Source organism: Microtus oregoni, unplaced genomic scaffold (genome assembly GCF_018167655.1).
Source record: "Microtus oregoni isolate MIOR12 unplaced genomic scaffold, Mior012 000016F_ref0000370, whole genome shotgun sequence".
NCBI lineage: Eukaryota > Metazoa > Chordata > Mammalia > Rodentia > Cricetidae > Microtus > Microtus oregoni.
Window position 1 is genome coordinate 26,369,576 of NW_024543075.1, and position 14,350 is coordinate 26,383,925.

The 14,350-nt window shown below is 45.6% G+C and overlaps 1 protein-coding gene across 4 annotated transcripts in view; it reads right to left on the reverse strand.

The window, feature by feature from the left end:
- Positions 1–14,350, reverse strand: part of Tmc5 (transmembrane channel like 5) — a 95,097-nt gene that overhangs the window by 18,406 nt on the left and 62,341 nt on the right. For all 4 annotated transcript variants that reach the window (XM_041666699.1, XM_041666700.1, XM_041666695.1 and 1 more), the window contains exons 11-14: positions 11,699–11,850; positions 9,031–9,109; positions 7,304–7,401; positions 5,376–5,471 (exon numbers count right to left, since the gene is read on the reverse strand). In XM_041666699.1, coding sequence (XP_041522633.1) covers positions 5,376–5,471; positions 7,304–7,401; positions 9,031–9,109; positions 11,699–11,850 — 425 coding nt within the window. The remainder of the gene's footprint in view (positions 1–5,375; positions 5,472–7,303; positions 7,402–9,030; positions 9,110–11,698; positions 11,851–14,350) is intronic.

A 14,350-nucleotide genomic window follows, 5' to 3' on the forward strand; every position in this document is an offset into this window, starting at 1 on the left:
TCAGGAAATTCTTTTTTTTTTTTTAAAGATTTATTTATTTTTTATGTATACAGTATTCTCAGTATTCTGTCTGCATGTATGCCTGCAGGCCAGAAGAGGGCACCAGATCTCATTACAGATGGTTGTGAGCCACCATGTGGTTCCTGGGAATTGAACTCAGGACCTTTGGAAGAGCAGGTAGTGCTCTTAACCACTGAGCCATCTCTCCAGCCCTCTCGGGAAATTCTTTCTGCTTTCAGGGTGATTAATATGTTCAATACACACATTAATTCTCTTGTCAAGACGTCTACCCTTGCTTTTTGAACAACGATGCCAACTTCATGCCAACTTTTAGATGCTCCTGGTTTTGCCATGGTAACATTTGTAGGGCACTTTCTTTTGAAGAATACACCATAAGGAGCCTTCATGGTCACCTTGACCCAGCCTGGAGTCATCTGAGAGGAGAAGCCTCAAAGAATTAGCTTGAGCAGTTTGTCCTGGGGGCATGCCTGCGTGGGATTGTCTTGATTTGGTAATTGATGCAGGAGGGCCCAGCCCACTGTAGGCAGTACCATCCCTGGACAGGTGGTCTTGGACTGCATAAGAAAGTCAGCTATGATAATCCCTTACAACAATCTATAAACATCTGTCCTTAAACCCATTATTAAGTATAGTCTTCACCCTTCATCAAAGAAACTTCTCTTTGTAACAGAGTCCACGACAGAAAACCACCACAATCAATCCAATTGCAGAGGTGTGGAGCCCAGTCCCAATGGATACATCTACAGAGCCTTCCACACCTAAGGCTCAGGATATGCTGCAAAAGAGGGGGGCAGAAAGATTATCACAGCCTGAGGATCAGGGAATTTGCCGTGATATTGTACCTCCTAGTGATAACAGAAGCTACACTGTAGGTCTCACCAATATGACCACTAAAATGTGAGTTGAACGAAGATGACACCAATGGACTGGACATGCCAAAGTGGACAGAGAAAAGTCCACCAGGCCTCAATCCTACACAAAGAACTATAAGCACCCGAGGAAATCTGGGAGCAGGAGAGGTGGCCTTTCCCAGGGAAGAACAAACTAATTGGTTGTCCAGTGACAAATGGCCAGCCCTGAAAACATAAGCACAGGTAGTACATACGTGTATGCATGCAATAACAGTGAAACAAGAGGCTATACATTTGAAGGCAAGCAGGGAAGAGCATATGAGAGGATCTGGAGGGAGGGAAGGAAAGGGGGAAATGTAAATTATAATCTCAAAAACAAAAACAAAATAAAAATAAAAAAGAAAGCTAACTATGCATCAGCCAGCAAGCAAACCAGGACCAAACACATTCTTGCATCATTTTTTAAAAATTTATTATGTACCCAACATTCTGCCTCCATGTATGCCCACACATCAGAAGAGGGCGCCAGGTCTCACTACAGATAGTTGTGAGCCACCATGTGGTGGCTGGGAATTGAACTCAGGACCTCTGGAAGAGCAGCCAGTGCTCTTAACCACTGAGCCATCTCTCCAGCCCCCTTCTTGCATCATTTCTGCCTCCATGGCGCTTCTCATCACTACTGAGATCAAACCTACTTGTTTGATACCTACAACAGTATCATCCTTTTAGATTGACAGATATGTAGTTATAAGAATAATCCATGTTTCCTAAAAGCCCTAGTATGTGTGCATGTGTGTGTGCATGTGTCTCTCTCTCTTTGTGTGTGTGTGTGTGTGCTGGGTGCCTCTCCTCTCTATTTGTCATTATGACAAATCACCAGAAGATGGCAGCTCCACCCTAAAGGGTTGTTTTGTTGTTGTTGTTGCTGTTTTGTTCTTTTTGTTTGTTTTATTTTTTTAATTTAATTTTATTTTTTGTTGAAGGTGGTTTTTCCTCCAAGACAGGGTCTCATTATGTAGCCCCAGCTGTCCTGGAATTCACTATGGAGACCAGGCTGGCCTTGAACTCACAGAGATCCACTTGCCTCTGCCTCCCAAGGGTTGGGATTAAAGGCGTGTACCAGATAATCCCATTGCTTTTAAATGACTAAATATTTTAAGAGTGCTGACAAATTGTGATGTGGACATTTGGTTTCTGGGTAGAAAGTAGAACAACTGAAAGCAGAATCTCCCAGAAGTGTCTGCACACCCATGTTCACAGTGACACTGTTCACAACAGTGGAACGACGGAAGCCACCAGAATGTTCACAGACAAACGAGTGGATAAACAGAGTGTGAGCTGACACATACAATGACGTGTTGAATGTGCTTAAGAAGGAAATGCTGCAAATAAGTGAAATAAGCCAGACACAAAAAACAAAGATATATCCCCAAGGATGTATCCAGGGTAGGCAGAGCATAGAACTCTAAGTAGAATGGTGGTTGCCAGGTGCTGGGGAGAGTGGGCATCAGGGAGTGGTTTAATGAACATAGTGTTTAAACTCTGCAAAATGAAAAAGTTCAGACAATCGGTTACATAGCCACGTGATGATTCTTGTTATGTATTTCTGTCAGTTTGAGTGACGATCACAATGTTTAGCTCAGGCTAACCTTGAACTTGCAATCTTCCTGACTTGGTCTCTCAGTGCTGGCATTTCAGGCATGCACCACAATGAGTGTGTTTGTGTTTGTGGGTGGGTGTGCACATGTGTGCAGATGTGCGTGGAGGCCAGAGCGCAGCTTTAGGTGTCTCCCTTATCTACTCTCCATCTTTTTTATGACAGCTTCTCTCATTGACCTGGGATGTGGTTATTGGACTGGACTGGCTGACTGGCAATCTCCAGGACTTGATCCTCCTTTCTCCACCTCTCCAGTACAGGGATTACAGACACACACCTCCACACTCGGCTTTTATATTGGTATTGGGGATCAAGCTCAGGTCCTCATGCTTGAGAGGTAAGCACTCTACTGACTGGGCCATCTCCTTAGCCCAGTTACTTACTAATAGTGAACAATCACAAGAGAGCTCATAAGGGATGTAGCACCCTCATTAACAAAATATGTCTGAGCCAGACATTAGTGAGCAGACATACCATTTTCCTTCAATCTCTCAAATCTTCCAAAGCAAACTATTATCTCAGCCCTTTACCCTCCCTGAAGGTATCCTGGCTGTTGAAAAAATGTAGGTGCATGACCTTGGAAGCAAGCCTGTGGCCTGGCAGTACAGACAAATCACCACTTAAATACTAACGAAAAGTCCTCCCTTGCTAGAAAATCTGTTCAAAGACAGACTACCTGCAGACAGCCAGACCACGTGGAGCAATTTTAATGAGACATTTGGCAGTTGCCTGACCTGCTGGAGTTTGTAAAACTCTGTTCATCTACTATCAAATTTCACCCTCAATGTAATTTGAAAGCAGCTGCTATTATATGCAAGTTCCCAGGAACTAAGGCTCTGAAAAGCCAGGGACCTCAGTGAGTTGTGGGGCTAGCCCCAGAATCCAGGCTTATTCAGTTCCTAATGCATCGCTTTGAAGTCACCTATTTCCCAACAGATAGAACCTGGGCATGTGATCCGACGCACCAAACTCTGGCATGGACTCCATCATGTTAAAATAAGTAAGGAAAGACTCATGGGCTTGTCTAAGGTTTCTAAGTGGGCCTGCATAAAAGGATGGAGGTCAGGGCCTAAGGTGGGATATCTTAGTGGTGAAACACTTGGTTATCATGCATGAGAACCTGGGTTTGGGTTCCAGTACCATCACAGAAATAAAGCAAAATGAAGTTACATGATACAACTAGCTGGTCATCTTGAAAAACAAGGGGAAGGGAGGAGGGGAGAGAGGAATGGAGGGAAGGAGGAAGAGAGGAAAGAGGGAGGGAGGGAGAAAGAAAGAGACAGGAGAATTCTACATGATCTCCTGTGTTTTAAGTATTAGTGATGGGACTGGGAATGGTAACACATGTCCATCCCAGCATATGGAAGGCAGAGGTAAGTGTATCTATGTGCGTTCCAGACCAGCCTGGTTTACATAGTGAGTCCTAGGTCAGCCAGGGCTAATCAGAGAGAGCTACCTTGCTCTAAGCTGCTTCAAACAAGAAGCAAAGAAAAAACATATAGGGCTGGAGAGATGGCTCAGTGGTTAAGAACACTGACTGCTGTTTCAGAGGACCTGGGTTCAATTCTCAGCACCTACGCACCTGGTGATAACCATTTGTAACTCCAGTTCCAGGGCATCCGATGCCCTCTTCTGCCCTCTGCAGGCAATGCACACCCATGATGCATAGACATACATGCAGGAAAAACACCCGTACGCATAAAATAAAATATATTGGTGGTTGTATTACTCATTTGGGATACTATGGCAAACACCCTTAGCTGGCTAACTTTAGAACAGCATAGGTTTGTTGCTCACAATTTGAGAGGCCAAAAGTCGGAGATTGAATGGGTGGCAGATTCAGTGGTGTCTGGTGAAGTTTACTTCCTGGTTCACGGATGAACCTTCTCACTATCCTCACATGGTCGAAGGGTTCAGAAGCCTCTCATGGGTCTCTTTTATAAAGGGACCAATCCTATTAATGGTGGCACCACTTTAAGACCAAATATTCCCCTAATACATCATATTGGTGATTTTGTTTCAATGTATAAATTGCACAGAGCTGGGGGGAGGGGGAATCACAGTTTAATTGGTAAAGAGTCTGTCTTCTAAATATGAAGGTCTGTTTTCAACTACTAGAACCTACATTTTAAAAGCCAAGCATGTGGCATGCACTATAATGCTAGACCTGGTAGACAGAATCAAGTGCTCCCAGGGGTTCTCTGAACTGCTTAGCTTACTAGGTGAGTTCCAGTGACAAACCCTGCATGGTGGTGGTGGTGGCGGGGGGGGGGGGGGAATAGAGAGAGAGAGAGAGAGAGAGAGGGAGGGAGGAAAAGAAAAGAATAGAATTTTTAAAAAAAGAATTAACAGTTCTTGAGACACAACAAGATTGTTCTCTGGCTCCGCACGCATGCACACACACATGCATCTACACACACATCAACCTCTCATACATGTATGTGCAGACACATACAGAGAAAGCATTTTAGGTAGAGCAAAAATTCAAAACTGTAGGGGGTAACCCAGAGTTTTAGAAAAAGTTCTGTGGCAGGGGAAGAAGCAGAAGGGGTGTAATGGGCTGGTAAACAAATCAGGCCTGTGACCACCTATAGTCTGTGGGTCTCCAGGGTGCTACCTTGCCTTAAACTGACTCTCATTAGGCAGAAGATGGCACATTCCTTTAATCCCAGTGCTTGGGAGACAGAGGCGGGCAGATCTCTGTGGGTTTGAGGTCAACCTGGTCACTACCATGCCCAGTCACCCACTCAGATTTTAAACAACAGACCAGCCCCTACAACCAAAACTCCCAAGTTCACCCCCAGGTGGGAACTGACGGGGCGCTCCACTGCACTGTAAAAACTTACCAGGCCAGAGTTTGTGCATAGATCAGTTCTAGAACATTCCTGGCAATGTCAAACTCCTGTAAGCTGAGACTTGTGATGAATTTCGTCCCAATGAGCCTGTGAAAACATCCTGCATTTAGTACTCCAACAACAACTCAGAGCACCCCACCAACCAGGACAAACAGCAGCAGACACCCTCAGTAGCCAGGGATGAAGCTGCAAGTCCTAGAGCTGATGAAGCCCCGAGGACAGTGCCAGTTCTTCAGGAGTCGAGGGAACTGGGGAGACGTGGGATTAGGGCAATGCAGTCAAGTAGGGAGCTACTACATGGTTGTAAACAGCTCTGGAGGGTGTTGGCTGCCCCCATTATTTAAAATAGCCAACCTACTTTCTGGTTCATCTCATTCTTTGTTACATTTTCTTTCTCATGAAACAAAAAAGCTGAGGACCTCCCAAGCTAAATGCATTTTTAGAAACTGCTTTTTGGTGCTGAGGTTGGAACCCAGGGCCTTGAATATACTAACTATGCACTTTACCACTGAGCCAACCAAGCCACGTTTATGGTTACTGCTCTAGAGCCAGTGATGGTCCGTGTTTCCTAAAGAAGAAAACAAGCTCTCTATATACTTTGGGGAAACTTTCTTGTTTTCTTGTTTTCTTAAATATTACTTTTGCTAATTCTTTGAGAATATTACACAATGCATTTTGATCATACTGACCCTCCCTCCTCCCATATCCACCCTCTCCACCATTACCTCCTTACCCACCTAACTTTGAATTCTTCTTTATTGCCATCTAGTCTAGTCTGTGTTGTCCAACTGCTCTTGGGAGTAGAGCCTGCCCTAGTGTGTGGTTGACCTACCAGAGCTTACATCATTCTTTAATGACATTTTCTTTTCTCTTCTTTTGCTATTATTGTTTTGACTCATTGTTGATGTGTCTGATATGTGTATGTGTATATCTGTACATACATGTGTGCATGCACATGGCACAGTGTGCATATGGAAATCACAGGATCATCTTGGTATTAGTTCTCCTGTTCTACCTTGGTTGAGACAGAATTTTGAAGGCTTCTTCTGTCTCCCATTAGGAGCATTGGGATTCTAGATGTGCAATACAACTGTCTTTGTGTGGGTTCTGGGTATTTGAACTCAGAACCTCATGCTTGTATGATTAAACACTTCACTCACTGAGCCATCTCCTCACCCACATTTCTTTATATAGAGAAGTTTCCATATCCTCCAAAATCTCTGTTAACAAAAATGTTTCTCCCCTTTGCATTCAGGGTCTGGACAGAGGCTGGAATAAAGCAAGTCTGGACAGAATTGATGGAATCTGGCATTCAGCCTCCCCACGGAGAAAACCTGGCACAGTACCATGGCATCTCATTCTAGATGGATGTGTCCAGGGCTGGGGTGTGGCTCAGCGGAAGAGATTTTACAAGTCTCAGGCCCTGGGTTACAACCTCGGCAAAAGCAGTGCCAAGAAATAAGAGGCTCGCATCAAATCATTACAAAGTGAATGAAGAAAAACAGAACAGGGCCCCCGCAGGACGAGGGTGTGGCTCAGCCGTGGAATGCTTCCTTAGCACCACAAGGCCTTGTGTCTCTCCCCATCCCAGCACTGCAAAAAATAATATAAAAATAAATCACATCTGGCCAATAGTCACAGTCAAAAAAGAATGAGGAAAAGGGAGAGAGATTCCAAGTGGCTCAGTTTCTGTTTTATTTCTGGAATTTTTGTCTAAATAGAAGGTTGGGTAGGGTCAACTTAAACCTAATGAGCTGTCAGGTTAAGGTAGAATGTGGTTATGTTAGAAGAGAACAACACCCTGAAGGACAATGGGCGGATTAGACACACACACACAGACATGGCAGGAGCCCACGCTTTCTGTTCAGCCAGGCATCAGTCTCTGGCTACAGAGCCACTCACAACTGACTAACGGTTACCTCCTCAGAAACTCTCCCAGTAAGGAATCGGCCAATGAGAACACGAAGTCCATGAGAAGGAGCCGGTAGATGTCCTGGCCAATGAAGGTCTCCCAGCACTGGAAGACAGGCGGAGTTAAGGTCAGGCAGGGCTGGTGGCCCTGATCGGAGCTCATACGGGTGCAATTTGACCACACCTTGTGTACCCAGGAAAGTAGACTTACTCTGTAAAAGCAGCCAGTGTGTGTGTGTGTGTGTATGTGTGTGTGTGTGTGTGTGTATGTATGTATGTATATGTGTGTATGTATGTATGCGTGTATGTATGTATGTGTGTGTGTGCACGTGTGCACACGTGTGTGCATATTCTCTTTCTGAACTTCTCTCTACCCTAGAAGGCTTACCACTCACATGTACAAAGTCTTCCCCTCTCATCACCTCTACTTCTAAGCTATCCCATCTTTGCCCTGTGCCCTCTACCCCCATCTCCCCACCAGGGCCAATCACTTTCCTTAGGAGAGTAAGAAGCATGGAGGGCTAACGATGCCCCTCCTCTTTCTATTTATTGACTCCTACACTGTCTAGATAGATGGAACTTACAACTAATAAAAGTATCATTTTAAAAAGTGACTAGAGGTTCTCCCAAGTTGGTGGGAACTGGTGGACGGCAACTTCTGCAGGAAGTCAGAGCTAAGAGAAGACATACTGGCGGCTTTCAGGTCTGGCTGAAGGGGAAGGAAGGTTTCCATACTAGCCCAAGGACTCAAGGATGGATAGATGGTAGATGAAGTGGGAAATATGGAGAGATGGATGGGCGACTTGGAAGATGGGTGGATAAATGGATGGATGGGGATATGTCTAGGTAAATGGATGCATGGCTAGGTGGATAAGTGAATAGATGATAGTTGAATAAGTGGATAGCTGTCTTAAGGAATGGATGGATGGATACATAAATGAATAGCTGCATGGAAGAATAAATGGGTAGCTATAACATGGCTCATTCTCTAACATCCTAGTTTAGAAAGCTGATTCTGAACATCTTTGATGATTGGAGTTTGGCGAAGATACTGTGTGATGAAAGATAATTTGAATCCAGACATTGCAATGTTATTTTGGTCAGTGTGGTCCCTTGGGGACCCAGCATGCCTAGCCCTGGAAGTGAGCCAAAGAAATAGAGAATCTCTTATTCTGCCACTGGACTTCAAGGAAATGGCCTTGGAACCAATGAGGTTATCTTTCTTTTGAGGCCTTCTGGGGCATCACTGTCAGAGTGCAAGGACCAGAAACCCATGGTCTGAGGTAAAATAAGTTGAAAAGTCCTGATGAGTGTGGGAGAGACAGGGACAGCCAGGGTTAGGGTGTGAACGTGCAGATGAGCTTCATGTCCGTGTAACAGCAGAGTCCATGGTGCCTGGGGCAGGACAATATGGGACATCAATGCTCAAGAAGGATCTTGTCTCATCTTCAGGCTATCTGGACAGATCAGCCTCAGAATTGCTGCCTATGGTATGCCCATCATAGGTTGGTCACAGCTGATATTGCATAGTGCCCATCTTATGGATACAAAGACTGAAACTAAAGAGATTGAATGTATTTGATTGGCATCTCAGCTTTTCCACGAAGCCCTCCTACTTTAAGTTGCTTCCCAGACCAGCTTCTTTGCTCCGCTCTTCCCAAAAGGAAAGTGTAATGGCTGTCAGGAACTAAAGGCCAAGAAACAAACTCAAGGCAGAACAGCATGTAACTCTCACCTCTTCGTCTGACAGGGCCACAATGTTGAGCCAATAGTAACAAAGAATTCCAACGATGGAGATCTTCAGAAGGATGTTTCTAAATAACAGAAGAGGAAAGGCTTTGGTCATCCCAATGGCAGCCTCCTGTGCTGTTGGTCAGTGTGTCCTGTAGGCATGCGGCAGGACAGACATCTCTGCCTGCCCTCTAGGGCTGGATAGTACGATGAGTTCTAGCAGGTGAGCTATGAGCAGATGTGCCATGTGTCAGTTCTAGCCTTGGGCACGGCATGCCACTCTGAGACCCCCTAGAAACCACTGCCCTTCTTTGCAAAGGCAGTCAGCACTATCTCAGATGTGCATTGATGCTTCAGCCTGGGTCCCTTGGTGACGAACATGCTCTTAACCTTCTCTCCAGTCTACGATGTACACGTAACACTGGCAAGAAATAAACCTTTGTGTCTCATGCCGCTGAGACTTGGGGAGGATTGTTACTGCAGCAAAAACTTAATTCTGACTAATACACTCTCTTCTGTTGACCCTGCAAATGAACCAGTTTCTCTCCCATTCAAACCCATTACAGTAATAAGAAATGTGTTTAATATTTATTTATTGAATGCTCACCCCAGATGCTCTACTGAGACCCTCACTAAATCATCTCTCTTAACCTTTATAACTCTATCACAGGTGGGTATGTCACACTCATCTTACCCAAATTTCAAGTGTGACAGCAATCCCTAATATTTTCCTGTCTATATACATACCTAATGCTTTTGTTAATTTCCTCATTGTGTTAAAGTGATTTCTGTTTTTTTTTTTTGTTGGCTCGCAGTTTGAGGGTAAAGCCCATCATGTAAGGGCAGACATGGCAGTGGGGGCAGGAGCAGCTGGTCGCATTGCATACACAGTTAGGATGCAAGGTGAGATGGATCCAGTGCTCAGCTTCTTTTCTGCTTTTCATTCAGCCTGGGATCCTAGCACACAGGACTGGTGCTGTCCACAGCTAGAGTGGTCTTTCCACTCCAGCCAACCCAATCTAGAAACTCCACAGACGTGCCCAGAGATCTGTCTGCTAAATGATTAGAGAGCCTGTCACGTTGACAGTCGATATGAGCCATCACACCTAAGAAAGCAGCAAAGTGGAACCCCAGCCTAGTGGGTTGGAACTCGGAGGAATTGGAGGGTTGGAAGGAATAATGATGGCACAATAATCATCTATGATTAGAATTTTTCATAGTATAAATCGAAAATAATTGACTCGCTGATTTATTGATTCTTTCATTTACTAATTATCTTTGAGCATTTGGAATGCCCCAGGTACTGTGAGCAAGAAAACAACTTCTTTTTATACACGCTCACACGTGAGTGTGCATGTGTGTGTGTGTGTGTGTGTGCATCTGTGTGTGTGCGCGCGCGTGCATGTGTGTGTACATGCACTGCTGGGGGAGATAATAAATTAAATGCTAAGAAGTAGAAGGAAGCTATAATGTAGGGAATAAGAGTGGTTGGGAAGACACCATGAAGGACAACTCTTGAGCGAAAGTCTAAACTAAGTCGGGAAGCAGTCCCCAGGGCCATATGTAAGAAGAGACTTTCCTGCAAAGAGAGCAGCCAGAACAGAGGCAGGTATGGAGTTAGACATGTCTGAGAACACCAGGAGGCTAGTAAGGAGAATGATGAGGAGAAAGGGTCAGATCTCCAAGGTCACAGAGAGGAAGGATGATCTGTGAGGACAATTTATGCAGCGTGCAGACCCATGGTCAGAGCCAGGAGTTAGCAAGAGAATCGACCAGGGAAAGGCTGCAAGGACAGAAACTGGGTGGCTTCGGTTATTGTATATCACACTTTGGCTGCATCTCTTGTATATAGGAAGGGGCATCACCAAGGAGTGCTGCCTTTGAGCCAAGGAGTCACCAAGAACATCCTTCCTTCTGTTTTGATGGATGAATTACAGAAATATGCCTTCTCCTCCTGTGTGAGGCAGTGGGTACCAGAGCTCTGAGGTCAGGAACCCTTGCACAGTGCTTGTCCATCTGTGCAGTGACACTGGAGAATTGGGTTAATTCCGAGGCCAGCAGCTATTGAGAAAAGTAAGCCACCATCTAGTAAAAAAGCATCCATACTCAATAATCATATTTTCCCAGGGGTCTTTGAAGGCGGTTGTGCTTGGTAGTTTTATGTCAATGTGACATAAGATGAAATCATCCGAGGTTAGGGAACCTCAATTAAGAAAATGCCTCCACAAGACCAAGTTGTAGGCAAGCTGATGTAGGGCATTTTCTTAATTAGTAATTGATGGGGGAATGTCCAGCCCATTGTGGGTGGAGCCATCCTTGGGCTGGTGGTCTATAAGAAAGCAGGCTGAGGAAGACATGGGAGCAAGTTAGTAAGTAGCACCTCTCTGTGGCCTCTGTTTCAGTTCCTGCCTCCAGGTCCTTGCCTCATTTGAACTCCTGTCCTTACTTCCTTCAGGGATGAACAGCGTTGTAGACATATAAGTCCTCCCCAGCTTGTTATCAACCATGGTGTTTCATCACAGCAATAGAAACCCTAACTAAGACAACTGTTAATACATCATATGGCTCCCCTCATGACTGGAACACCTTCCTTCAGGAACAGAACTTTGACATTTGAATGGAGCTCCTTCTAGCTCCTGGAAATGATCTCAAATCAGGTGTGTCACACCTACCGGATGAGGAGGACGTAGACTTCCTGCCTTGGTACCTCGAACCTCTCCACTAGGCGGAACATGGAGTAGAAGCGAGGCACGACCAGGTTGATGCAGGATACGACAAATGGCAGTAACAGCACCGCCCCAGGGTTCCTGTGCGTCTTCAAGAACTGCAGGGTTGAAGGACACGCCTTAGAGGTCCATGGAGCTGTGGACCCTTTCTTTCCTCACTCTCAGAGCATCTGAAGTAGAGACCCCCTGCCCCACACTTCAGCTGAGGATACTGAATCTCAGAGCAGTAAGTATGTTTTCCCAGGGTCACGCAAGGAAGCACTCAATCAGAACAGTGCTTGTTAGTTTGTTGTTGTTGTTTTTGTCATCTTGATACAACCTAGAGTCAAGTGCCAAGGGGCAGCCTCAACTGAGGAATTGCCTGGATCAGATTGGCCTGTGTGTATACGTGTGTGGGTTGTCTTGGCTGTTAGTTGATGCAGGAAGGCCAAGCTCATGGTAGGGTAGGCAGCACCAGCCTAGACAGGTGATCCTGGGCTGTATAGGAAAGCTAGCTGAACATGAGCCTGTGGGGGAGCCAGCAAATAGTGTTTACTCAGGTCCTGCCTCCAGCTTCCTGCTTGAGTTCCTGTCCTGGCTGCCCCAGGGACGGACTGTGACCTAGGATGTGAGTCAAGTACTTCCTTTCCTTTCCAGGTCAGTTTTGGTCAGAGTGTTTTAGCACACCAACACAGTGGCACTAGGACAGTGACCTAATCTCAACAGTTCTGCTGGGACTTGGCTCTCACCAAGATGCTTTGGGCTAGGCTTCGAGTTCTCTTGCTGTGGAAACAAAAATCTATTTTAGCCATGGCATAAGGGAACTAAACACCCCGGGATTTCTCCTGCTACTCTGTTATCATCATCATAATCACCATCACCATCATCATCATTATTAGCGGGGTGAGACAAGGTCTTATTATATCGCCTTGGCTATCCTTGGAATTCATTATGTAGATCAGGCTGGCTTCGAACTCACAGAGATCTGCCCACCTCTGCCTCGCAAGTGTTGGGATTAAAGGCCATGTGCCACCATGCATAGTCCCCATTTTTAATTTGTGTTTTAAACTAAAATATAACTACATCATTTTCTCCCTTCCCTTTCCTCTTTCTCACCCCTCTCCCATGTATACCCTACCCAGCTCACTTTCAAATCCATGGCTTTTTAAAAAATTATTGTCATACATATATATTATATGCATATATACTCATAAATATATCAATTCAACCTGCTTAGGCTGTATAATGTTACTTGTACATGTATGGTTTCAGAGCTGACTGTTCCTGCTACCCTTGCACAGCCTGGAGCAGGTTTGCCAGGCTTCCTTTGTGCTAAGAACTGAACTGGGGAGCAGGCTAGCCCATGCAGTGCCTTTACAGGATGTAGCCCCCTGGTGGTTGCCTCATAGCAGGTAGAGGGCCCTCTGCTAGGCATTTTTCTTGGTGCTATTCCTGTGGTTGGATTTGGGGTCCCATATCCCATTCTCCTTCTCCTGAGGCCTCACCCCTCCTGTATGCACTTCTATACCTCCTGAGAGCACCTCCTACCCTTGGTATGGCTTTGGAACCCCCACATCATGGGTAGGATGCAAAGTTATGAACCCGTGTGTTTAAATACTTGGTCCCCAGCTAGTGGCACAGTTTTAGAAGGCTGTAGGATCTTGGAACATGAAGCATGGCTAGATAAAATACACCACAGGAGGCCAGCTTTCGAAGATCAAAGCCCAGCCTCTAGTGCCCCCCACATTCTCTGCTTCTTGACCTATGGAGACGGTTCACCCACTCCCACCTTTGCTAACCATACCCAGCCACCATGCCGTCCCCTCCAAGAACTGTGAGCCAAGGTAACTCCTTCCTCCCTGGCATTGCTTCTGTCACAACACTGAGGAAATTAGGAGACATGTTTGGGTCCTAATGCTGCCTCTGTCCTGTACTGAGCAGCTGAGGGGGAACCTGGGTGACTGGCACCTCTGAGTCAGGGGAACATCCCTCAAGCCACAGAGACTCGATAGAATCCAGAGAGATAAGATAAGGCCAAGCCTGCCCATAGAAGCCGTGGTTACCAGTGATGATTGACAGCAATCGGGCTTATGCCAGCAGTTGGTCCGGCTCAGCCCAGAGCAGGTGCCTGGTCCTAGGACTTGTCTCTCACTAGTCGCCCTGCACTTTAGGGTAAATGCGGGAGGCAAAGGCTTTCCACCTGCAGATGCCCAGCCACAGATTCCACCCCATGTGGTCAATGGCAGACTCCTAAAGACCGTGACTCAGTTTCCCCTATTAAAATCATACTTTAATATGGCCATTGGCAACCCTTCAAGTATGTGTAAACCTACACCCATTTTATTCAGATAGAAGTGGAGCATGGTGGCCAAGAAAGATTACGTCACACAGGGGAGTTCACCAGACAAACTTACAGAGCATCTACCCTGTCAGGTGTCAAAGGGGCCTGGGGACAAAATAACAAAGAATGCTGAGTGTCTATAATCTCAGCACTTGGGAGACAGAAGCAGGAAGATCAGGAGTTCAAAGGCATTCAAGGCTAGCCTCTGCTGTGTGACAAAACTTTATCTCAAAAAAAAAAAAGCAGAAATAAGAATTTGATCCCAGGTCTCTGCCAAA